Source organism: Mesoplodon densirostris, chromosome 15 (assembly GCF_025265405.1).
Source record: "Mesoplodon densirostris isolate mMesDen1 chromosome 15, mMesDen1 primary haplotype, whole genome shotgun sequence".
NCBI classification, from domain to species: domain Eukaryota; kingdom Metazoa; phylum Chordata; class Mammalia; order Artiodactyla; family Ziphiidae; genus Mesoplodon; species Mesoplodon densirostris.
Genome location: NC_082675.1, coordinates 17,148,149 through 17,176,057, shown reverse-complemented (window position 1 = coordinate 17,176,057; position 27,909 = coordinate 17,148,149). Strand labels below are relative to the sequence as shown.

Here is a 27,909-nt window from a genome sequence, read left to right as displayed (position 1 = left end):
GCGGTACGTGGGCCTCTCACTGTTGTGGCCTCTCCCGTTGCGGAGCACAGGCTCCGGACACACAGGCTCAGCGGCCATGGCTCACGGGCCCAGCCACTCCGTGGCATGCGGGATCCTCCCGGACCGGGGCACAAACCCATGTCCCCTGCATCGGCAGGCGGACTCTCAATGACTGCGCCACCAGGGAAGCCCTGAAACCTTTCTTCTTTTTTAACATAGGCATTTAAAGCTACAAATTTCCCTATAAACACTGCTTTAACTGCAACCCATAAATTTTGTTAGGTTGTATTTTCATTTCATTCAATTCAAGATATTTTTCCTGGTGATTTTTTTTCTTTGACCTGTGGGTTCTTTATAAATGTGTCGCTTACTTTCCTAATAATTGGAATATGTCAAAATTCTCTCTGTTATTTAAAAGAATTTCAACAGGCTCACTTCTGCTGTGCTCAGAGACATACTTTTTATGGTTTCAATCCTTTTAAATATTTGCGACTTGTTTTATGGCCTAGCATATGATGTGTCCTGGAGAATGTTCCATATGCAGTTGGAAAAATCAACCTACAACAGAGTGTTGAGAACAGGGAGTGATATTATCTGGTTTGTGTTTTAGAAAGGTTGGTCTAGGTTCTGTATGGGAAATAGATTGTTGAATAAGAGGAAAGAGTGAAATAAGGGAAACATGGGAGACTGCTGCCCTAGTATAGGCAAAAAATGATGGTGCTTTAACTAAGCTAATAATGGTGGAATGAGATATCAGTGGATTTAGGACAGGATTGCTGATGGAATGGATATAGTGTGTGAGAGAGAAGAGTCAAGGGTGACTCCAAGGTTTATGGCCTGAAACAGCTGGACCCAGTGATGGTGCCATTTTTGAGATGGGAAGCTCTGTAAGAAAAGCAGATTTTTCATGGAAACTTGATACACAAAGCAGACACAATTTGTTAAGAGACTGATATTGGTTCCAGTTTGGCTCTTGCCACTGTTCAATTTGGGGCAAGTAACTTAACCTCTGTGAACCCATATCTTGAAAGTTGTTATTTCATTAATTATGAGTACTATAACTATAATTTATAACAATAGTGGCATAGTGTTAACTATATTCTGATTTGTAATGCACTCTCTCTTTAAGCTTTCCAGAGTGATTTGTAAGTGTATTGTTTTAGTAGTGCTTAACCAAATAGTTTCACAACAAATTTTCACATCTCTTTCTAAGTATTTAATAAACAAACCATACTGAAATTACTGTTTTGATAGGTCAAAACTTGTCAAATATTGTAGTTCAACTGATAGTTTCTTTTTACTCATTGACCTGTGATCACGTGGGGGCTTTTAGGAATGCCTCTTATCAAAAGTAGTCAGTTAGGTAAAACTGGTAGCAGGGTAATTTCCTTGATTCTTACTTTAATGTAAACAAGGGATAGCTAGAAGAAGAACTGACCTGTTACTTATTTGGATGTGGATTCCTTGATGAAAATACTTACGGGAGTTCTTCATTAAGACACAGCCAGTTGGGTACCCTAGGGTGCTGAATGATGCTTCCCAATCTATCTTGCTCTCTGACTTCTACCATTTCTACCAGTTTAGATGCCTCTCAATTGTTGTGAGTGACTTCTTTTTCCTACTCTGAGGGGATTGGGTAGAGATGTATGATTTTTATTGGCTATTTTAATTTTTTTTTTACTTAGACCTTGACTATATTAAAGAAACCTGATGAAGAAAATAGCTAACATTTTACTGAACATTTATGTATCAAGTACAGTGCTAAGTGCTTTACATAAAGTCTCATTGATCCTCACATCAATTCAACAGGATAGGTATTGTTATTCCCATTTCATAAATGAGGAAACTAGGGCCCAGAAATGTAAGTAGCTTACCCAAGTAATAAGTGATGGAGCTGGGATTCAAACTCAAGCAGTACTTTACTGCTGCTGGCTATTGAGAACAATAATAAAATTTTAAATATGAAGCAAATAAATTGATCTGGTAGTAAAGTCAGAAGGAATGAGAAGCTCTCTTAAAAACCCCTTTTTGGTGATTTTTCTTCTTCAGCAGTTGTTCTCAGACCTTATTGTGCATAAAAATCACCTGGGGAAGATTGTTCAGTAGGCTTAGGATGGGGGGCCCAGCACCTCATTCAGGTGACCTACACAGCACACTTTGATAAACTCTTACCTAACACTTAAGTTGTTGGTTCTTCATTGCTGGCAGCATTTTACGGACCCATTCACTGATATGTTATTTAACTTTTACAACTCTGTTGAAGTTCTCCTGAAGTTCTCAGAGTTTCCCTTTTTGCTAAATCAAAAAAGTTTCCCCTCAGTCCTCATCCTTGATAAGCCTTGATGGTTTACCACCACTTACTATTGCAAATTTCTCCTCCCTTGGCTTCCATGATTCACTTTCATGCTCCATTCCATATAGGATATGCACAAAAAAATGCTTCTTGAATTTGTTTATCCCTAACCCTATTGCCCCTCCAAATGCCCAGCCAAATATTAATATGTTCTTATGTCCTCTGATTTGGGACCATAAAAATATATTATTTGCTCATTTAAATTATTCCATTTTGGGCTTCCCTGGTGGCGCAGTGGTTGAGGGTCTGCCTGCCGATGCAGGGGACACAGGTTCGTGCCCTGGTCCGGGAAGATCCCACATGCCGCGGAGCAGCTGGGCCTGTGAGCCATGGCCGCTGAGCCTGCGCGTCCGGAGCCTGTGCTTCGCAAGGGGAGAGGCCACAACAGTGAGAGGCCCGTGTACCGCAAAGAAAAAAATATTATTCCATTTTATTTGTTTAGAGCTGGGATGACATGGAGAAAATCATAAAATACAGGATAAAAGATTTGTGAATGGTACTGGTTATTTACCCCCAGGCTTTCACATTTCAAAGTACAGAGGGGAAAACTATGCCAAATAAAATGAGATTCTAAAGCCCAGAACAATTCCTTGATTTAGGAACCCTTAACGTTCGCCATCCCTTGGCTGAGCTTTGCTAGCTGGACTTCCTATATTTCTTAAAGATGACACCTGTCTCTCCTTAATCTTTCTAGCTGCTCAGGAAAAAAATAGCATAATTACTCATCTAATATGTATGTCCCCAAAGCCTTTGACCAATCAACAGGAGAACATTAATGGAGGGGAGAGGGGAGGAGAAAGGGACTGTCCTGATGGGCATATGGACCCAAGAATCACAATGTGAGGATGATTTAGAATTTCTTAGGCAGCTTATTACTGTCAGGACACTTAAGTTCTGTCCCATCAGGAATCATAGACAAAAAAATAACAGGTTGGAAGTAGATGTAGGGACTTCCCTGGTGGCGCAGTGGTTAAGAATCCGCCTGCCAATGCAGGGGACACGGGTTCGAGCCCTGGTCTGGGAAGATCCCACATGCCGCAGAGCAACTAAGCCTGTGCACCACAACTACTGAGCCTGCGCTCTGGAGCCTGCGAACCACAACTACTGAGCCGGCTTGCCACAGCTACTGAAGCCCACATGCCTAGAGCCCGTGCTCCGCAACAAGAGAAGCCACCACAATGAGAAGCCCGCGCACTGCGACGAAGAGTAGCCCCCCCCGCCACAAGTAGAGAAAGCCCGCACACAGCAACGAAGACCCAATGCAGCCAAAAATAAATTAATTAATTAATTTTTTAAAAAATGAAGTAGATGTAAAAGGAAATCAAAAGGAAGATAGGGCTTCCCTGGTGGCGCAGTGGTTGAGGGTCCGCCTGCCGATGCAGGGGACGTGGGTTCGTGCCCCGGTCTGGGAGGATCCCACGTGCCGTGGAGCGGCTGGGCCCATGAGCCATGGCCGCCAAGCCTGCGCGTCCGGAGCCTGTGCTCCGCAGCTGAAGGAGCCACAACAGTGAGAGGCCCGCGGACCACAAAAGAAAAAAAAAAAAAAAAAAAAGGAAGATATACTTTATGATCAATAGACAAATAGCTAATATATAATTATAATACATATATCTCTGTATATGTGAAGTTGCTATATAAAGGAATAATGGAACTTTTATAGAGTAACTACTACCTTTTTTTTAAGGCAAGCACCTACCTGCACTTTCTTTAATGGTGAGAATAGTTTATTTGCTTATACCCAAACCTACTCTAGGAAAACAATGTCTTCAAGTTAATAAGACCACAGAGATGATAAGAAATGCACTTTATATGATTGTGTTGCCCTTCATACTAAATGCATGTAATTAAGTTAGATCAGGTTAACCAAAATAAGTCTGACTGTGGTTCACAAATGTCATGATGTGTTTAGCACACACTGATGTGTGATATGCTTATCTTTTGAATTGTTCTTTTTGCCCTCTTATAACCTGTCCTACTTTAAGAAAACATACAGAAATCTGAATTTATTAGATAATGTAGGGAATGGTTATGTACACTGTAATGTATATGGACAAGTTCCTTGATATATTTAACAGTTCTATCAGTTCCTTTTTCAATGTTCCATTTATCAAAACCACTGTAACTTTTCTAGGAACATACATTTAGCATAAAGCCAAGTTCAGCCGTATAGTGTTTACCTTGACCAGGTGAATTCTCCCCTTCATTGTGCTTGCTTCCAAAACTGAAATGATCAAAAAATATGGTACTCTTAAATTAAAATATTAAAATAAAAAATTTCAATTTGCCTTTCTCCTCCAATATTCACAGTTGTACTCCGTTATCAGAATTCAAACAGATGAACAAGTATAACTTTCAGTAAATGTGTTCTCAGCTCCATTTTGCTTCCTGCAATTGTTTATTTTTGCTCTGCCCTGTGCAAAAGGATTTCAGACCATTTATTAAGTTTTACAAGTTGTGATGAGATAAGGTAAATTAAAATGGGGCCAAAGAAAAGTATGGGTGGAGACAAAGTAGAGCCAAAAATAAGCCTAAAAATGTATACCATATTGGCCAGCACCCTTACTACTGGTGGTCCATGGACACCACAGTAAGCTTTCTGGCAGCCAACTTTCAGAAGAAAGAAAGAAAAACTTTACAATGTCCTTGAATAAAAAGAACCCAGTTGTTCAGGTGAATTGCAGTTATTCTTGGTCTTAAGATTAGACAGACCTTTATCCCAAAGACCCTCAGAAAGAGGATGCAACATTGAATTTCATAGCATTCATAATAAACATTCATTGTTTGTTGAATGAATTAGTACCCTTCAGTATTAGCTGGTAGCATTTTGTGAAAATAGATTTCAGCAAAAGCAATTTCTCCAAAACTGGGGAGACACAGCCAGCAACAGAAAGCTGTGGTCTAGATTGCTAGCTTACTGTGGTCTAATGTTACATTGTACAATACCTGGAGAAATTAATGGGTTATTAATTCTTCAACTGATTATTCCTGAATATTGATTTCTTGATAACTGTGGGCAGTGGTCCAGATGTGTACTCCGTGGCTGGCTGAATACAGACCTCTTTGTCTTAACAGTTCTTACAGCACATTTGCATTTTTGTCACAACCAAGGAACGTAAAATGGCCTAACTATAAGCCCATATTTCCCCTTGTCCTCAGCAAGGTGTGGAAGTTCTCATGGGCCTAGGACTTTCTCAGAAAACCCTGTATAATCCAGTCTAGTACCTAAAGATACTAATAGTTGACTTCCTAAAGTTCTGTTCCTTACAACTGAATTAGTTTTAGCCTGAAAAAAATTTGGAGCAAATATAACCAGATCTCTACCTCAGCCGCAATGAAACCTTATTAAAGCACTCAGAGAATGTTAAACTACTTCCTGATGTACTGTCTGTAATAAACTACTTGTTAAATATACATCAAAGTGACCAAAAAATGCACCCTGGGGTTTATACTTATACATCAACTTAAATTTGAAAAATGTTGATCAGTTGGCATTCTTTCTGACACTACTTATCTAGCAGGCTCAGTTGTCAGTTATACCCCACCCATCAAGATCAAACCATATCATCTGCCTGTAAAAGGTTGCTTTTCGTACTATTTCTCTCTAATAAGGCAGGATATATGCAATTCATCCAAAAATAATGTCAGATCAAGTTAACCCAAGGAGAAGTAGTCTTAGCTTTTGTTGTTGTTGTTTTTAAATGAAAAGGAGTTGTATATATTGATGTGGAAAGATAGTCTTGGCATACTACTGAATGAAAATTAACTTGTGAGATGACATATTAATCCTCATTTTTTTAAAAGGCAAAATATATACCAAACATATATATCTCTGGAGATAGGGATTATAGGAGTCTTTTGTACCATTCTCTATTGTTTGAGTTTTTAAATAATCATATATATTACTTTTTCAGAAAAAAATATAGAAGTTTGGTTGTTTTGTAAGGGGAGATGATACAGCCAAGGCAGAGTGGTATAATAACCTTGGTTTCCTTACTATAGGGATAATAATAGAGCATCTCTGTATAGTTTGCTAGGGCTACCATAACAAAGTACCACAGACTGGGTGACTTAAACAGCAGAAATTTACTTCCTTACAGTTCTGGAGGCTAGAAGTCCAAGATTGAGGTATTGGCAGAGTTGGTTTCATTCTGAAATGGCTTATAGATGACCATCTTCACATGTAGATGGTGCCCTTCCTGTGGTCTTTTCTCTGTGTGTGCATGTGTCTAGTGTATCTGTCTCTCTCTCTCTGTCTTAATCTCCTCTTCTTATAAGGACAGCAGTCATATTGGATTAGGGTCCACCTTAACAACCCCATTTTACTTTAATTACCTCTCTGAAGGCTCTGTCTCCAAATGCAGTCACATTTTTAATTATAGTTATTCTATGAATCAAAAGAAATATTGACTGCAAAGCTCCTAGCATAGTGCCTGACAGTATAAGCTCAATAAATGTTGACTATTAAAAATATATTAATCCACGGCTGCATAGTCAGAAGACCATCTCTTCTACTTGGATTCTTAGTAGTAGGTTCTTTTTTTTTTTTTTTTTTTTGCGGTACGCGGGCCTCTCACTGTTGTGGCCTCTCCTGTTGCGGAGCACGGGCTCCAGACGCGCAGGCCCAGCGGCCATGGCTCACGGTCCCAGCCGCTCCACGGCATGTGGGATCTTCCCGGACGGGGGCACGAACCCGTGTCCCCTGCATCCGCAGGCGGACTCTCAACCACTGCGCCACCAGGGAAGCTCAGTAGTAGGTTCTTAATGTAGGTCTATATGAGCATCGATAATTGGAAATTTGTCTGCCTCCTACAACTGACACCCGTAACTGTTTCCTGTTTAGTCATAGTTGGTGAAAAGACAAATTGAAAATAGCAAATAATATGCTATAATTTAGATGGCTTTTTCCGTAATGGTAAATGGTTGTCTGTGATGGAACAGCCATAGCTCAGGTCTTTCTGTTACTATTTAAACATTGATTTCAGTAACCTAGACTTGCTGTTTGTTAAGCAGATAGCTAAGATACAATCTGGATGGAATATCTAGTAATAACATTATGATGTATAAATATCATATTGTATGTTATTGCATAGTAATAACAATAGGGTTGTGATGGCAGGGGTGGGGGGATTGAAGGGTAGTCTTCTACGAAGATGGAACAAACTGTTCTAGTTCCAGCCAAGCAATTTCATATCTGTAGAGTTAATAAAGATTACCAAGTAAGTTGGGATAAAGACCCATAATTCACAATGGTCCCTGGATAGCTCAGGAGGCAGGGTCTTCTACAAAGGCTCTATTTAACAGCTTAAGTTTGCTGTCAGCTATGCAGTGTGGGTAACCATTACTAGACCCCAGTCATAGAAGCCTGGGATCTGCTAAACTTAGGTCCAGGATGTCATTTTATAAAGCTGGAATGCATGTATCTTCCGTGTTTGAGCAAATATATGGGGCCTCACAACCTCATTTAGCCAGATTTCTGTTTTGTGTAATAGTGACCCATGGTAATATATTCCATATGTACAAGAAGTTAGATAGGTACATAGAAGATATTTTTAAATACCCAAATCAAACTTCTGGAGATGAAGACAACAATGTCTGAGATCAAAAATACATAGGGTTCGGGGCTTTCCTGGTGGTGCAGTGGTTGAGAGTCCGCCTGCCGATGCAGGGGATACGGGTTCGTGCCCCAGTCCGGGAAGATCCCACGTGCCGCAGAACGGCTAAGTCCGTGAGCCATGGCCACTGAGCCTGCACGTCTGGAGCCTGTGCTCCGCAACGGGAGAGGCCACGATGGTGAGAGGCCCGCATACCGCAAAAAAAAAAACAAAAAATAAAACATAGGGTTAGATTAACAGCAGTTAGACATTACAGAAGAAAAGATTAATGAACTTGAAGGCACAGCAATAAAAACTATCCAAAGAGACTTAGAGAAGAAAAATATAATTTTTTTAATGAAAAGTGTTATTGAGCTATCATTGGACATCAAAGAGCAATCTCCAGTGGCCTAATATGGTAATTGGAATCCCTGAAAGGAAGAGAAGAAAGAGGGGGACTGAAAAATGCTTGAAGAATGAATGGCCAAAATATTTCCAAACTTGAAGAAAACTATAACCCACAGATTCAGTAAACCCATAGCACAGGAACAGTGAAGAAAACTACACCAAGGCACATCATAATCAAATTGCTCAAAACCAGTGATTTAAAAAATCCAAAAAGCAGCCGAGGGGGTGAGGGGATGGGAGGTGGGAGGGAATCTGATTTCTCACTGAAAACAATATAAGTGAGAAGCCAGTGGAACAACAGCTTTAAAGTACAGGAAGAAAAACTGTCAACATAGAATTCTATGGCAAATGTATCTTCCAAAAGAAAAGGCAAAATAAAGATGTTTCAAGACACACAAAACCTGAAAGAATTCTTCACCAACCAACTTGCACCACAAGAAGTGTTAAAGGAAGTACTTCAAGCAGATTAAAAGTGGTACCAGTTGGAAGTCTGGGTCTACACAAAGGAATGAAGATCACCAGAAATGACGCCTACATGGGAACGCCCTGGCAGTCCAGTGGTTAGGACTTGCTCGGTGCTTTCATTGGTCTGGCCTGGGTTCAGACCCTGGCCAGGGAACTAAGATCCTGCAAGCCGTGCAGGACGTAGCGAAAAGAAAAAGAAATGGTGACTACAGTGATAAATATAAAAGGGTTTTTTCCCCTTATTATTTAAAACTCCTTAAAAGATAATTGACTGTATAGACAAAAATAATAATATAGTATGGCGTTCATAGCATAGCATGTAAAAATAAAATGCATGGTAATAATAGTACAAAGGTTGAGGGGGAATAAATATAAACTGTTATCAGGTTTTTTTTTTTTTTTTTTTTTCTGTACGCGGGCCTCTCACTGCTGTGGCCTCTCCCGCTGCGGAGCACAGGCTCCGGACGCACAGGCTCCGCGGCCATGGCTCGCGGGCCCAGCCGCTCCGCGGCATGTGGGATCTTCTGGGATCGGGGCACGAACCCGTGTCCCCTGCATCGGCAGGCGGACTCTCAACCACTGCGCCACCAGGGAAGCCCCTGTTATCAGGTTTTAATACTATATATGCAGTACTGCCATATAACTTGAAGGTAGGCTGTGCTGATTAAAGATGTATACTATAAACTATACAACAGCCACTAAAACAAAAGAGCAGAGACCTACAGCTAATAAGACAACAGAGGAAATAACACAGAATCATAAAAAATACTGTGTTAATCCAAAAGAGGGCAGGTAAAGGGGAGCAACAACAGAAGAGATAGGACAAACATGATAGTCTCAGACCTAATTGTAACAGTAATCACATTAAATGAAATTGGCCTAAAAACTCCAGTTAGAAGACAGCAATTGTCAGATTGAATTAAAAAGCAAGATACAATTACATGATGCTTACAAAAAACACTATAGATATAAAGCCAGAAAAAGAATTTAAAGTAAAAGGTTGGGAGAAGATACACCTTATACTCATCAAAAGAAAGCTGGAGTGGTTATATTGATTCAGACAAAGCAACTTTCAGAGCAAGGAATATTACCACAGACAAAAAACTGTATTTCATAATGATAAAGGGGTCAGTTAAGGAGTAAGACATAATAAGCCTTAATGTTTGTGCATCTAATACGAGATTTTCAAAATACATGAAGCAAAAACTGATATAACTTCAAGGAAAAAGTAAAACAAATCCACAATTGTAGCTGAAGATTTTAGTACCTCTCTCTCAGTAATCGATAGAACAAAGTAGTCAGAAAATCAGTAAGGATATAGTGGCTTAAACAATATTCTCAACCAGCTTGACCTGATTGACATTTATAGAACACTCCATTCAACAATGGAATACACATTCTTCTCAAGTGCATGTGGAACATTTACCAAGATAGAATGTATTTTGGGACATAAAAAAAAGTCTCAGTAAATGGATTCAAGGCATACAAAGTATGATCTCTGATCTCTGTTAGTCAGCTGGGGCTGCCATAACAAAATACCACAGATTGGGTGGCTTAAACAACAGAAATTTGTTTTCTCAAGTTCTGGAGGCTGGAAACCCAAGATCAGGGTGCCAGCATGGGTGGGTTCTGTTGAGCACTCTCTTCCTGGCTTGCAGATAACCCGCTTCTTACTGTGTGCTCACATACATGGTCTGTCTTCAGTGCGCGCATGCTCCAGGAGAGAGAAGGAGAGAGCACGAGAGTGCACACGCAAACTCTCTGCTTTCTCTTCTTAGGATACTAATCCCATCGTGAGGGCCCCTCCCTCAGGACCTCAGCAGAATTACCTCCCAAAGGCCCCATCACCAGATACCATCCATCACATTGAGGGTTAGGGCTTCAACAAATGAACTTTCTGGGGGACACAAACATTCAGTTTGTGAATTGTGACTAACAAGTCACGATTGAATTGAGCAGAAAGAGCTCTGGAAAATTCCCGGATGTTTGGAAACAAAAATAACACGCTTCCATGTATCAAATAAGAAATCAAGAAGGAAATTAGAAAATACTTTGAATTAAAACAAAGTGAAAGCACAACACACCAAATTTATGGAATGCTGCAAAAGCAACGCTTAGGGAACTGTAGCTCCAAATGCCTGGATTAGAACAGAGCAAAAAGTTTCAATGATCTAAGCTTTTACCCTTCTTAATAAACTAGAAAAAAGGAGCAGATGAAACCCAATTCAGTAGACAAAAGGAAAGAATAAAGATCAAAGCCAAAGTAAATCAAATAGATTTCCTCTACTGGAGAAAAATCAGTGAAAATAAAAGCTGATTTTTTTAAAGAATCAATAAAATTGGTAACCCTCTAGCCAGACTGATCTGGGGAAAAAAAGAGAAGAGACAAATCTAATATCAGAGGTAAGAGAGGTGATATTACTAGAGCATACAGATATTAAAAGGATAATAAGGGACTACTATAAACAACTTTATGCCAATAAATTTGACAACTTAGATGAAATGGACAAATTTTTTGAATGGTACAATCTACCAAAGCTCACTCAAGAAGAAATAGGTAGGGCTTCCCTGGTGGTGCAGTGGTTGAGAATCCGCCTGCCAATTCAGAGGACACGGGTTCGAGCCCTGGTCCGGAAAGATCCCACATGCCACGGAGCAACTAAGCCCGTGCGCCACAACTACTGAAGCCCGCGTGCCTCGAGCCCATGCTCCACAACAAGAGAAGCCACTGCAGTGAGAAGCCCACACACCGCAACGAAGAGTAGCCCCCGCTGGCCGCAACTAGAGAAAAGCCTGCGCAGAGCAATGAAGACCTAATGCAGCCAAAAATTAATTAATTAATCAAAAATTAAAAAAGAAATAGGTAACCTAAATAGCCCTATACTTATTAAAGAAATTGAAAATTGCCAGACTGTTTTCCAAAGTGGCTGCACCAGTTTACATTTCCCACCAGCAACGTGTGATGGTCTCAGTTTTACAGCCTTCCTAACACTTGGTTATTATCTGACTTTTTGGTTACAGCCATCCTAGTGGGTACGAAGTGGTACCTCATTGTGGTTTTGATTTGTATTTCCCTGATGACTAGTGTTGTTAAGAACTTTTCACTGAGCTCTGCCCACCAAAGCAACAGCCAGCTCTACCCATCACCAGTCCCTCCCATCAGGAAACTTGCACAAGCCTCTTAGATAGCCTCATCCACCAGAGGGCAGACAGCAGAAGTAAGAAGAACTACAATCCTGCAGCCTGCGGAACAAAAACCACCTTCACAGAAAGATAGACAAGTTGAAAAGGCAGAGGGCTATGTACCAGATGAAGGAACAAGATAAAACCCCAGAAAAATAACTAAATGAAGTGGAGATAGGGAACCTTCCAGAAAAAATATTCAGAATAATGATAGTGAAGATGATCCAGGACCTTGGAAAAAGAATGGAGGCAAAGATCGAGAAGATGCAAGAAATATTTAACAAAGATCTAGAAGAATTAAAGAACAAACAAACAGATGAACAACACAATAACTGAAATGAAAAATACACTAGAAGAAATCAATAACAGAATAACTGAGGCAGAAGAAGGGATAAGTGACCTGGAAGACAGAATGGTGGAATTCACTGCTGTGGAACAGAATAAAGAAAAAAGAATGAAAAGAAATGAAGGCAGCCTAAGAGACCTCTGGGACAACATTAAACGCAACAACATTCGCACTATAGGGGACCCAGAAGGAGAAGAGAGAAAGGACCCAAGAAAATATTTGAAGAGATTATAGTCGAAAACTTCCCTAACATGGGAAAGGAAATAGCCACCCAAGTCCAGGAAGCGCAGAGAGTCCCATACAGGATAAACCCAAGGAGAAACACGCCGAGACACATAGTAATCAAATTGGCAAAAATTAAAGACAAAGAAAAATTATTGAAAGGGAAAAATGACAAATAACATACAAGGGAACTCCCATAAGGTTAACAGCTGATTTCTCAACAGAAACTCTACAAGCCAGAAGGGAGTGGCATGATAGGGAAGAACCTACAACCAAGATTACTCTACCCGGCAAGCATCTCATTCAGGTTTGATGGAGAAATCAAAAGCTTTACAGGCAAGCAAAAGCCTAGAGAATTCAGCACCACCAAACCAGCTCTACAACAAATGCTAAAGGAACTTCTCTAAGTGGGAAACACGAGAAGAAAAGGACCTACAAAAACAAACCCAAAACAATTAAGAAAATGGTCATAGGAACATACATATCGATAATTACCTTAAATATGACTGGATTAAATGCTCCAACCAAAAGACACGGGCTTGCTGAATGGATACAAAAACATGACCCATATATATGCTGTCTACAAGAGACCCACTTCAGACCTAGGGACACATTCAGACTGAAAGTGAGGGGATGGAAAAACATATTCCATGCAAATAGAAATCAAAAGAAAGCTGGAGTAGCAATACTCATATCAGATAAAATAGACTTTAAAATAAAGAATGTTACAAGAGACAAGGAAGGATACTACATAATGATCAAGGGATCAATCCAAGAAGAAGATATAACAATTATAAATATATATGCACCCAACATAGGAGCACCTCAATACATAAGGCAACTGCTAACAGCTATAAAACAGGAAATCGACAGTAACACAGTAATAGTGGGGGACCTTAACACCTCACTTACACCAACGGACAGATCATGCAAAATGAAAATTAACAAGGAAACACAAGCTTTAAATGACACAATAGACATGATAGATTTAATTGATATTTATAGGACATTCCATCCAAAAACAGCAGATTACACTTTCTTCTCAAATGCGCATGGAACATTCTCCAGGATAGATCACATCTTGGGTCACAAATCAAGCCTCAGTAAATTTAAGAAAATTGAAATCATATCAAGCATCTTTTCTGACCACAGTGCTATGAGATTAGAAATCAATTACAGGGGAAAAAACGTAAAAAACACAAACAAATGGAGGCTAAACAATACGTTACTAAATAACCAAGAGATCACTGAAGAAATAAAAGAGGAAATCAAAAACTACCTAGAGACAAATGACAATGAAAACACAATGATCCAAAACCTGTGGGATGCAGCAAAAGCAGTTCTAAGAGGGAAGTTTATAGCTATACAAGCCTACCTAAAGAAACAAGAAAAATCTCGAATAAACAATCTAACCTTACACATAAAGGAACTAGAGAAAGAAGAACAAACAAAACCCAAAGTTAGCAGAAGGAAAGAAATCATAAAGATCAGAGCAGAAATAAAATAGAAACAAAAAGAACAATAGCAAAGATCAATAAAACTAAAAGCTGGTTCTTTAAGAAGATAAACAAAATTGATAAACCATTAGCCAGACTCATCAAGAAAAAGAGGGAGAGGACTCCAATCAGTAAAATTAGAAATGAAAAAGGAGAAGTTACAACAGACACTGCAGAAATACAAAGCATCCTAAGAGACTACTACAACCAACTCTGTGCCAATAAAATGGACAACCTGGAAGAAATGGACAAATCTTAGAAAGGTATAACCTTCCAAGACTGAACCAGGAAGAAATAGAAAATATGAACAGACCAATCACAAGTAATGAAATTGAAACTGTGATTAAAAATCTTGCAACAAACAAAAGTCCAGGACAAGATGGCTTCACAGGTGAATTCTGTCAAGCATTTAGAGAAGAGCTAACACCCATCCTTCTCAAACTCTTCCAAAAAATTGCAGAGGAAGGAACACTCCCCAACTCATTCTATGAGGCCACCATCACCCTGACACCAAAACCAGACAAAGTTACTACAAAAAAAGAAAATTATAGACCAATATCACTAATGAATATAGATGCAAAAATCCTCAACAAAATGCTAGCAAACAGAATCCAACAACACATTAAAAGGATCATACACCATGATCAAGTGGGATTTATCCCAGGGATGCAAGGATTCTTCAATATACGCAAATCAATCAATGTGATGCACCATATTAACAAATTGAAGGATAAAAACCATATGATCATCTCAGTAGATGCAGAAAAACCTTTTGACGAAATTCAACACCCATTTATGATAAAAACTCCCCAGAAAGTGGGCATAGAGGGAACCTACCTCAACATAATAAAGGCCATATACAACAAACCCACAGCAAACATCATTCTCAATGGTGAAAAACTGAAAGCATTTCCTCTAAGATCAGGAACAAGGCAAGGATGTCCACTCTCGCCACTGTTATTCAACATAGTTTTGCAAGTCCTAGCCATGGCAATCGGAGAAGAAAAAGAAAAGGAATACAAATTGAAAAAGAAGTAGTAAAACTGTCACTGTTTGCAGATGACATGGTACTATACATAGAGAATCCTAAAGATGCTACCAGAAAACTACTAAAGCTAATCAATGAATTTGGTAATGTTGCAGATACAAAATTAATGCACAGAAATCTCTTGCATTCCTATACACTAATGATGAACTATCTGAAAGAGAAATTAAGGAAACACTCCCATTTACCATTGCAACAAAAAGAATAAAATACCTAGGAGTAAACCTACCTAGGGAAACAAAGGACCTGTATGCAGAAAACTATAAGGCACTGTTGAAATAAATTAAAGATGATACCAACAGATGTAGAGATATACCATGTTCTTGGATTGGAAGAATCAATATTGTGAAAATGACTGTACTACCCCAAGCAATCTACAGATTCAGTGCAATCCCTATCAAATTGCCAGTGGCATTTTTTACAGAACTAGAACAAAAAATCTTAAAATTTGTATGGAGACACAAAAGACCCCTAATATCCAAAGCAGTCTTGAGGGAAAAAAACGGAGCTGGAGGAATCAGACTCCCTGACTTCAGACTATACTACAAAGCTACAGTAATCAAGACAATATGGTACTGGCGAAAAAACAGAAATGTAGATCAATGGAACAGGATAGAAAGCCCAGAGATAAACCCACACACCTATGGTCAACTAATCTATGACGAAGGAGGAAAGGATATACAATGGAGAAAAGACAGTCTCTTCAATAAGAGGTGCTGGGAAAACTGGACAGCTACATGTAAAAGAATGAAATTGGAACACTCCCTAACACCATACACAAAAATAAACTCAAAATGGATTAGAGACCTAAATGTAAGATCGGACACTATAAAACTCTTAGAGGAAAACATAGGAAGAACACTCTTTGATATAAATCACAGCAAGATGTTTTTGATCCACCTCCTAGAGTAATGGAAATAAAAACAAAAATAAACAAATGGGACCTAATGAAACTTAAAAGCTTTTGCAAAGCAAAGGAAACTACAAACAAGACAAAAAGACAACCCTCAGGGGCTTCCCTGGTGGCGCAGTGGTTGAGAGTCCTCCTGCCGATGCAGGGGACGCGGGTTCGTGCCCTGGTCTGGGAAGATCCTACACGCCGCGGAGCGGCTGGGCCCATGAGCCATGGCCGCTGAGCCTGCGTGTCCGGAGCCTGTGCCCCGCAACGGGAGAGGCCACAACAGTGAGAGGCCCACGTACCACAAAAAAAAAAAAAAAAAGACAACCCTCAGAATCAACGGATAAAGGATTAATCTCCAAAATATATAAACAGCTCATGCAGCTCAATATTAAAAAAAACCAAACAACCCAATCCAAAAATGGGCAGAAGACCTAAATAGACATTTCTCCAAAGAGAGGACATACAGCTGGCCAAGAAGCACATGAAAAGCTGCTCAACATCACTAATTATTGGAGAAATGTAAATCAAAACTGCAGTGAGGTATCATCTCACACCAGTTAGAATGGGCATCATCAGAAAATTTACAAACAACAAATGCTGGAGAGGGTGTGGAGAAAAGAGAACCCTCTTGCACTGTTGGTGGGAATGTAAATTGATACAGCCACTATGGATAACAGTATGGAGGTTGCTTAAAAAACTAAAAATAGAATTACCATATAACCCAGCAATCCCACTACTGGGCATATACCCAGAGAAGACCATAATTCAAAGAGACACATGCACCCCAGTGTTCATTGCTGCACTATTTACAATAGCCAGGTCATGGAAGCAACCTAAATGCCCATTGACAGACGAATGGATAAAGAAGTTGTGGTACATATATACAATGGAATATTACTCAGCCATAAAAAGGAATGAAATTGGGTCATTTGTAGAGACGTGGATGAATCTAGAGACTGTCACACAGAGTGAAGTAAGTCAGAAAGAGAAAAACAAATATCGTATATTAACATATATGTGGAACCTAGAAAAATGGTACAGATGAATTGGTTTGCAGGGCAGAAATAGTGACGCAGATGTAGAGAACAAACGTATGGACACCAAGGGGGGAAAGCCCCAGGGGGTGGATGTGGTGGTGTGCTGAATTGGGAGATTGGGATTGACATGTATACACTGATGTGTATAAAATGGATGACTAATAAGATCCTGCTGTTTAAAAAAATAAAAATAAAATTCAAAATAAAAAGGAAAAGCAAGATGCAGAAAATGTGAATAATATGACCCTGTTTTTGTAAAACTAACAACAATAAAAATATTTCATGTACATGTATATATGTGTAAAAAACAAAAGAAATTTCCATGTGCTCATTGGCCATTTGCTTATCTTCTTTGGAGAAATATTTATTCAGAGTCTGCCCACTTTTTAATTGGGTTGTCTTTTTAGTGTTGAATTGGAGGAGTTCTTTCTGTATTCTAAATGTAAGGCCCTTATCAGATACATAATAGCACATATTTTCTCCCATCCTTTGGGGTTGTGTTTTCATTTTTTTGAAAGTGTTCTTTGTAGCACACAAGGTTTTAATTTTGATGAAATCCAGTTTATCAAATTTTCACTTGTGTGTTTGGTGTCATATGTAAGAATCCACTGCCAAATCCAAGGTCACGAAGATTTTTTTTTTTTTTTTTTTTTTTTTTGCGGTATGCGGGCCTCTCACTGTTGTGGCCTCCCCCGTCGCGGAGCACAGGCTCCGGACGCGCAGGCTCCGGACGCGCAGGCTCAGCGGCCATGGCTCACGGGCCCAGCCGCTCCGCGGCATATGGGATCCTCCCAGACCGGGGCACGAACCCGTATCCCCTGCATCGGCAGGCGGACTCTCAACCACTTGCGCCACCAGGGAGGCCCACGAAGATTTTTTTCTAAAGTTTTATAGTTTTAGCTCTCCAATTATTTAAATTTAAATTAATTAAAATGAAATAAAATGTAGAATTCAGTTCCTCAGTTGTGCTCCCACATTTCAAGTGTTCACGTGGCTAATATCTACCAAATGGGTCAGTGCAGGTACCGAACATTTCCACCATCACAGGAAGTTCTTTTGGACGCACAAACACTTTAAAGGAATGCAGTAGTAGAAAATGAGCTAAGGACTTGAACAGTTAGTTCACAAAAAGAGAAAATGGGCAAGCTCAGGTACATAAAATTGTTTAATAGTTAAAGAATTCTAAATTAGGACAGAGACAGCATTTTTAGCCCCCCAGATTGACTGTGTCTACTTCCTTCAGGTCTTGACTCAGAAATCACACCAGCGCGGCCTTCCCTTGCCTACCCTGTTTTAAAATGTCAGATCTACCCTCTCCATTTCCTGCCTTTTCTCCTTAGCTCTTACAATTAGCATACCCTATATTTAACTTATTTTTATTGTCAGTCTCCCCCCTCTTCGAATGTAAAATCCATGAGAGCATATTTTACTCACTCTTTATTGTCTCTCCAGTACCTTGGATATTCCCAGATATAGCAAAAACTCAAATCCGTGTTGTTGAATGAGAGCTGGCAAGGTGTAGAGAAACAAGTGCTCTTATACACTGTTCTCAGAGAGTGAATTGGTCCACCCTTTTTGGAAGCAATTGTGTGGTATGTAAAAGTCTCAAAATTGTGCTTGCCTTTTGACCCAATATTTCTCCTTCTAGGTATTTAGCATAAGGAAGTAATTAAAGATGTGCACAGAGATATGGCTGGAATATTCAGCCACAATGGAATGCTTTTACCTGCAGTCAGGAAAGCTCTTGAACTGACACTGTAAGGAATGTAGATTGTTTTTTTAAATGTGGCATCAAGAAGTGTTTTGCAGAGCTGTTCAAAGAGATCTTCCTTTCTTTCCTAATGCTTTAGCATTTAAAAGTATGTTTCATTACTGACTTTTCTGGTCTGCTTCTTAAGTAAAACTAAAACTTACTTATACCATTTTTTCCCACAGGTCCCTTAATATGGACTTTGAAAATCAAGATAAGGAGAAAGACAGTAACAGTTCTTCTGGGTCTTTCAATGGCAACAGCACCAATAATAGTAAGGCATTTTATGACAATTAGTTTTCTACATGTAGTTATCTTAATTTGGTTCTTTCTATAATCCCAGTAGATAATTTACTGGGTTCAAGGATTATGTTTGGTATAATGATAAAATTAAATCTATATGGTATAATTTGTTAAAGTCTTATGTTCTGAACCTGAACTATGGATTCCTTGTGTACTGCTTTTAATTCATGCCTAAAAGCTTGCTGCCAAGATTCTTTATTTTCTTTTTTTTAATAAATTTATTTTACTTTATTTATTGTTTTTGGCTGCATTGGGTCTTCGTTGCTGTGTGCGGGCTTTCTCTAGTTGTGGCGAGCGGGGGCTACTCTTTGTTGCGGTGCGCGGGCTTCTCATTGTGATGGCTTCTCTTGTTGCAGAGCATGGGCTCTAGGCACGCAGGCTTCAGTAGTTGTGGCTCGCGGGCTTTAGAGCACAGGCTCAGTAGTTGTGGCACACGGGCTTAGGTGCTCCGCGGCATGTGGGATCTTCCTGGACCAGGGCTTGAACCCGTGTCCCCTGCATTGGCAGGCAGATTCCCAACCACTGTGCCACCAGGGAAGCCCTCTTTATTTTCTTAAAGACAAACAGGATAGGTGGGTATCTGCCTGCTTATAACTTCATTTAAATCCTTTGGTGAGGTTGATAATTTTGTACGTGTTGATCATAAATTCATTTAGTGATTCTTAAAGATAGCTACTTGAAGTAATTGTAGAACTATTGTATCTTTTCTGATACTTAAGATTTTAAAGAATATTTGCTTTGAAAAAACAGAAGTGTGCTATATGGCAAGTATTCAGCAGCATTATTCATCATAGCCAAAAAGTAGAAGCAACTCAAAGATCTATAAGCTAGTTAATGGATAAACAAAATATGGTATGTCCATACAATGGAATACTATTCAGCATTAAAAAAAAGTTAATTACTGAAATATGCTCCAACATAGATGAACCTCAAGGCACTGTTAAGGGCTTCCCTGGTGGCGCAGTGGTTAAGAATCTGCCTGCCAACGCAGGGAACACAGGTTCGAGCCCTGGTCCGGGAAGATCCCACGTGCCACGGAGCAACTAAGCCCACAAGGAACAACTACTGAAGCCTGTGCACCTAGAGCCCATGCTCCGAAATGAGAAGCCACCATGATGAGAAGCCCACGCACCGCAACTAGAGAAAGCCCACACACAGCAGCGAAGACCCAACGCAACCAAAAATAAAATAAATTATTTTTTTTTAATTGTTAAGTAGGGCTTCCCTGGTGGCGCAGTAGTTAAGAATCCATCTGCCAATGCAGGGGACATGGGTTCGAACCCTGGTCCGGGAAGATCTGACATGCCGCAGAGCAATTAAGCCCGTGCGCCACAACTACTGAGCCTGCGCTCTAGAGTCCGTGAGCCACAACTACTGAGCCCACGTGCCACAACTAATGAAGCCCGCACACCTAGAGCCCGTGCTCCGCAACAAGAGAAGCCACTGCAATGAGAGGCCTGCTCACTGCAAGGAAGAGTAGCCCCCGCTCGCCCCAACTAGAAAAAAAAAAGCCCACGTGCAGCAACAAAGACCCAACGTGGCCAAAAATAACTAAATTAATTAATTAATTTAAAAAAAATTGTTAAGTAAAAAAAGCCAGATAGAAAAACTACGTATTTTATGAGTCCATTTATATGAAAAATTTCCAAAAAGGCAACTATATAGAGACAGAAAACAGATTTGTGGTTGCTTGGGGCAAGGGATGGGAAGGAGAATTAACAGTAAACTGGCATGAGGGATCTTCTTGAGGTGATGAAGATATTCTAAAACTAGATTATAGTGATGGTTTCACACTTGGTAAACTTACCAAAAACAAAAAAAAAGGTATTGAATTACACACTTAAACTGGGTAAATTTTATGGTATGTAAATTGTACTAGAAAATTGGTAATGCTTATTATAGAAAGAGAACTGAATTGGAAGTAAGGAGACTTGATTTGATAATACTAAGAGATTGATATTGGGTACCTACCATGCACTTGGCATTTATTAGATATTTTGAAAGATGCAAAAGTACAAGAGCTGGTACTCAAGCTGTCACGTAGGCAGTGTGGCCAAAATACTTCCCAAGGTGTTAATAAAGTGCTAAGACAGAGCAAATACCACTTTCCATACTATACCTAGAGCAGGTACTTTTTCTCATGGACCCTTACCATAGCCTCAGAATCCTTCTGAACAAGAATCTACTATCAGTAGATCAGAGTAAGCACCAGAGGGAAGTCATTTTGACATCCATGTACAAAGAGAAAAAAGAGAAAGGCAAGCCAAAGTGAGCAACAGTGGATCAAGTTAGTAAGGGACTCTCCTGGAGAAAGTGAATTTGACATGAAACAGTGAACTTGGATTGCTGGAGAAGTTCCTCCAGGTGGGAAGAGCATATAATACAGGCACAGAGGAGGAGAATAAGCGTGACTTGTAGGACAAATCAAGGTCACCGCCTAATAGGAAAGACTGGAGATCTAATATAAAGTTTTAATAGAATATTGATGGAGGATCTTAGAAACTAAATTGAAAAGAGATCACTTAATATCTATTTCATTTTCTCTAGTTATTATAATACCCCATCAACTAAATTATACTTGCCCAATTTTCACTGAGTTAAATGTGTTTCATTGTCCCCAGCAATGTAAAGTGGGCATGACAAATACAGTAAGTAGAATCATTTAAATAGAATGAGCCTTTTCTTAAACTTATGACACACACACACAAAAACTTATGACACAGATCCTTATATTAAGTAAAATACCATACCAATAACTTCACAGGAACCAGGTAAAACCCAGTGTCAGTATCCAATTTTAGGGTTAAATTATTACATAGCAGCTTACCTTCTATCAATAGTTTAAACCAAATCACTACATACACTTGAAACTCCTTTAAATTCCTGTTATATAGCATATATACAAATGATGTGCTTAAACCAGATTACAAATCTGTTGTGCATTGCATCACATAAATCTAAAAGAAATCAATAATATGTATCTAAGTACCATTTTATCCTCAAATAAATAAATGGTTAAGTCAGTCCATGCAGTGGAAGGAATTTACCTGGTAACATGAGTTTTGTATTTCTCATTGTTAATCAGCATCTAAAGAGTAGTTGGTGGTTGTTTAATGGTAATTTCCTTAAATCTACCTCCTGTGTTGTGCTAAAATTATCCTCAACAAAAGTATTTCTTCAGTGCCTAATCTGGGCCATGGATACCAAAAAGGATAAGCACAGACCAGGACAGAATGCAGTCCACTTCCACATAATCAGGAAAAACATAATGTAAGAAATAGCCATTGCAGAGAAGGCCAGAACTTGATTATGGAATATGGTATCATTCCAGTTTGAAGGGGTGGCATGGAAAATTGGATGCAGTCATCAAAAATCAAAGAAATAATAATAGCCAGAAAAATGAACAGAAACATGAGATGGTGTAGGTGCTGAGGAGATTGAAATGCTTAACAATGAAGAAGAACTGGGGGGAGTTCTAAGAAAAGGAGGGTATGACTTTAGTGTTAAGATTTGGCCAAGTGTTATGAACTAATTAATGAAGGAGAAAGAGTAGATATAGGTTTTTTAAAAGTTGCAGTTGCCTACTCCCAAAATACGAATCAAGGAATTTGTGAAAAAGACATGAAAATTAGTGAACTACAGCTATGTATAACAGCATGGATGTTTCTAACAATGTTGAGTGAAAGAAGCCAGACACAAAAAAATACATACTACATAATTCAGTGTATATAGTAAGTTCAGAAAACAGGCAAAATAAATATTAGTATTTTAGGATGCATGCTTGGTAGAAAACATAAAGCAAATAAAAAGTACTGTAAAAGCCAGGATATAATAGTAGTTCCCTTTGGGGGAAAGAGAAAGAGCAGTGATTGGGAGGGACACAAGAAAGACTTATGGCCTTGACAAGGTTCTCTTTCTTGACCTGGGTGGTATTAGCCATGTGATGATTCACTGAACTCTACATCTTTGTTTCATGTACTTTTCTGTATGTGTGTTATGTTTTACAGTAAAAATGGTTAGAAAGTGGAGGGGAGGGAGTTCCTTCCAGGTCCTCTCTGATTTTCCCTAACCTTGTTCTAACTCCTGTCTTATCCCTGAATCTGCCCCAGGAAACCTATATAGAAATTTTCCCCTTCTGGCACACCACTCCTTCACCTAATTAGCATTAAGAGGGTTTAAACCCCGCCCCCACCTCCAGTTATCTGATATCTTGAAGTTCTTTACTAGGCTTCCCCTATAATTTATTTGAACTGTGAAGACTGATGGAGATGTACAGTTAGAATTCTCTTCATTAATAGAGAAACACATCTTAATCTCCCCACCTAGACTGCAAACCCCATAAGCTCTGGAAATGAGTTTTTTAAAAAAAATCCGTTGCTTCTCTCATGGAGGTGCAAAATCAGTAACTTTCATAAACAGTTATCAGTACTACATTGGCGTATTGCTCTGCAACCTGTTCACTAAATACAAAAAATAATGTCTCTGTACATAATTTTTTTTTTTTTTTTTTCGGTATGCGGGCCTCTCACTGTTGTGGCCTCCCCCGTTGCGGAGCACAGGCTCCGGACGCGCAGGCTCCGGACGCGCAGGCTCAGCGGCCATGGCTCACGGGCCCAGCCGCTCCGCGGCATATGGGATCCTCCCAGACCGGGGCGCGAACCCGTATCCCCTGCATCGGCAGGCGGACTCTCAACCACTGCGCCACCAGGGAGGCCCTCTGTACATAATTTTTAATTCCATCATCATGCCTGTTTCTTACGTTGATTTTGCCTTTAAGGATAATGCCACTGCAGTTGAGTAAGTCTGCCCAATTATGGCTGCTCTGTTTTGCTTTTGCTCTGTTTTGTTTTGTCACTGGAGTTTGGCTAAAATTTCTAATTAATTAGCTCCTTCCCCTTCAGGACCATTATTTCCAGACCTTTAGGAAGTGCAGTATTAGAGTTGTGTACATTATTTTTGGTAACATATTGTCAGCGATTAAAGGAGCTTCACTTGCCCTGTGACGTTGCTGTTTGATAAACTCTCTTGGGCAGTCCTTCTATAAAACTAATGGAAATAATGTCTAATACTTACTGGTTTAAAATCTGTGCTTTCAAAAAACAAAAATCTGGGGCTTCCCTGGTGGCGCAGTGGTTGGGGGTCCTCCTGCCGATGCGGGGGACACGGGTTCATGCCCCGCTCCGGGAGGATCCCACATGCCGCGGAGCGGCTGGGCCCGTGAGCCACGGCCTCTGGGCCTGCGCGTCCGGAGCCTGTGCTCCACAACAGGAGAGGCCACAACAGTGAGAGGCCCGTGTACTGCAAAAAAACAAAACAAACAAACAAACAAACAAACAAACAAAAATCTGTGCATTCTATCTAATATTCTAGAAAGGTTCTTTGTATTCTGTTTCACATTTTAATTGCAGACTGAACTTTTAAAATTTAGATTGATTATAAACAAATACTTATATGCCTGCTTTAGTAAACAGTCTTTGTTCTAGCCAGTCATTTGATTTTTTTTCTTCTCATATTTTAAACCAGTGTAATTAATCTGTAGCCTATATGATGCTTTGTTTTACAGAAGGAGGGGAGTGTGAGTGTGTGTTTTCAGATTTATAGATTTTTTTAAAAAGATTTGTTTCTTATATAACAAATAATCATTTATTTGAGAAACCATTATTTTCTGTTGTGAAATTCACCTGAACTCTAGCTTCCTCAAGTAGTTCTTTGAACTGTTGTAGAACACTCAAATAAAAACAACTATTTAGGTGAAATTTAGTTAGAGAGTTCATAGAGTTTTGCCTTACAAATGCCCATAAGATACTTTAAGATATGCGCCCCCCCCCCAAAAAAAAAAAACCTATCCACGGGCCAAGATGAATGGGTTTGACTGCAGTTCAGGTCAGACTCTTCTCCAGATCATTTCTGTTTGTCTTGACACATGGCTCACTCTTCTGAAATTGAATTGCCCTATTCCTTAGTGAATTATTTGACTCATCTACCTAGCCAATAAGAAGCAATTTTGTTTGTTAGAAATATTTAATATTCATTTCACAAAAATCCCTAAATACGCATAGCACAGGGAGATCAGCTCGGTGCTTTGTGACCACCTAGAGGGGTGGGATAGAGAGAGTGGGAGGGAGGGAGACGCAAGAGGGAAGAGATATGGGAATATATGTATATGTATAACTGATTCACTTTGTTATAAAGCAGAAACTAACACACCATTGTAAAGCAATTATACTCCAATAAAGATGTTAAAAAAAATCCCTAAATAACTTTCTTGAGGACAGGTAAATTTGAATACTGATGAGCAGTTTTTGTTTTTAATTAAGTTATTTATTTTTGGCTGCATTGGGTCTTCGTTGCTGCACGCAGGCTTTCTCTAGCTGTGGCGAGCAGGGACTACTCTTCGTTTCGGCGCGCGGGCCTCTCATTGCGGTGGCTTCTCTTGTTGGGAAGCACGGGCCCTAAGCGTGCAGGCTTCAGTAGTTGTGGCACGTGGGCTCAGTAGTTGTGGCTCACAGGCTCTAGAGCGCAGGCTCAGTAGTTGTAGTGCATGGGCTTAGTTGCTCTGCGGCATGTGGGATCTTCCCGGACCAGGGCTCAAACCCATGTCCCCTGCACTGGCAGGTGGATTCTTAACCACTGTGCCACGAGGGAAGCCCCCAAAATAAAATCTTGTGGGGAGTTTTTCCTGGACCTACTAACCCCTTGAGATTTCAGTTTAGTTGGCTCTGGGGTTGGGCCCGGGCACTGTGATTTTTTTAAAGCTGTCCAGGTGATTCTAATGAGCAGCCAAGACTTGAGAACCACTGTGCTAAATCCTGCTCTATCCCAAGAGCTTCTGGTTCCCCCATTTATCTCCTATTTACTCTTTAAAATGTTCCCACAAAGAAATGTTTTTGATTTACTGTTTCCAGATACATCTTGTTCTCCCCCCTCCCCCACCAAAGTCAGTCTCAACTATTAGCAGCAATGGGGAAGAATTAACATGAGTACATTAAATCCACAGATGATGAGAAATTATTTTAGTCAGGGGGTTTAAACCACCTCTTTTACCAAACCTATATATACAGGACCACAGATGTACTCAAACTGACTAAAATGAATTTTTACTACCTCTTAATGTTCTTGTTTGTTGTTTGTTTGTTTGTTTGTTTGTTTTGGCACCCTGTCATCCAGATGGTTAGCACCAGGAGGTAGTAAGTCAATTCAACAAGTATTTCTTGGGCATCTACTATAATAAAGGCACTATGAGGACAGCAAGGAGCTCACAGTCTCACTGGGAAGGAGAGAATCCAAGGGCCTAGATAATCTATATTTTATATACTAATCCCTAGAACTGTCTGCATTTTATGAGTTAATGTTTCTGAAGTACATGGGTACAGTGTCTGTTAGGTAAGTTGTTGATATGTCCCTTTTTCTCTTTCAGGTATCCAAACTATTGACTCTACCCAGGCCCTGTTCCTTCCAATTGGAGCATCTGTCTCTCTCCTAGTAATGTTCTTCTTCTTTGACTCAGTTCAAGTAGTTTTTACAATATGTACAGCAGGTAAATGAGTTCCTCTATCTGATCTTAACATTAAGCTGAAAGGAAATTTTTAAACCTTTTTTAAAATCATCATTCAAAAATTAAGATTTATACACTGCACCGTGCAAGATTTTCTTCATAAGTCTGGCTTTTTCTCCCCCCACTCCTCCTTGAACCACTTGATACCTGTATCATCAGTTCAGTCCTGCAAGATACTTGATACCTGTATCATCAGTTCAGACCTGCCAACCCAATCTGAATGAAAGGCCAGGGGTTGAAAATTCACGAGCTTTGTGGCACCAGAGCAGGATTGCTTTGGCTGTGGCTCCCTGTCTGATAGGTTACCAGAAAGTCCAGTTTGGCAGAGTAGTCATTGGCAACCCCTACCCATGTTTCTGCAGATAGAAACACTCATAGCTAATCACAGTAATTTGACTGTCAGCTATCTGATCAGTTTTCAAGCTGAGAGATGATGGACATGGGTGAAACATCAAAATGCTAGACTTGTTAGATCATACCCTGGCCCGCTGTTTATCATTTCTTGTTGAGATAGGTGAGAAAGAGAAAACCTACCAATGCTACCCCTACTTCAAATCAGGTAATCTTTTTTTAAGAGGTTGTCTGTGCGGTGCTAAAGAAAGATACTTTTCTTCTCTAGTTAATTAATACTATTGTATGCACTTGTCGAGAAAAGTATTCTGGGCAATGATTGTTTCCTTAAGTCATGCCATTTTTCTTATGCTTAGTAAAATAATAAACAAAAAAATTAACCATACGTTTTCTTTCTCTAGTTCTTGCAACGATAGCTTTTGCTTTTCTTCTTCTCCCGATGTGCCAGTATTTAACAAGACCCTGTTCACCTCAGAACAAGTAAGGACTTGGGATTTTCCTCTAAATTGTAAACTTGTATATGTATGCTTTTGTCTCATACTTGATGGCAGTATTAGGGGTCTAAATTTTTGGTATTGACTGAAGCACACAAATGCCAGAAGACTGGAAAGTGAAAAGTTTGATTTTTTTAAAACTGTAAGATAGTACTTCTTTTTGCACCTTTTCATAGCAGAGGAAATATAAACAAATCTTAGGAAGTCAGAGTCACTGTAATATGCTTCCTTGCTTTGATTACATTGAAAGATAGTTTTCTTTTGAAGCAACATTTTCATTCCTTTACTAGTTAATGGAATATGAAAATAGTGCTTGACACAAACATTCTTTGCCTTTCGTCTTTGATGACCTAGAATATATACTAGCCACTTAGGTTTAATCCCAGTGTTCACACCTTAACTCCTAAAG

At 39.6% G+C, this 27,909-nt stretch overlaps 1 protein-coding gene across 1 annotated transcript in view; it reads left to right on the top strand.

Moving 5' to 3' along the window:
- Window positions 1–27,909, top strand: part of SPPL3 (signal peptide peptidase like 3) — a 120,436-nt gene that overhangs the window by 82,145 nt on the left and 10,382 nt on the right. The window contains exons 3-5 of the mRNA XM_060119469.1: window positions 18,983–19,071; window positions 26,518–26,637; window positions 27,408–27,486. Of these exons, the coding sequence (XP_059975452.1) occupies window positions 18,983–19,071; window positions 26,518–26,637; window positions 27,408–27,486 (288 nt within the window). The remainder of the gene's footprint in view (window positions 1–18,982; window positions 19,072–26,517; window positions 26,638–27,407; window positions 27,487–27,909) is intronic.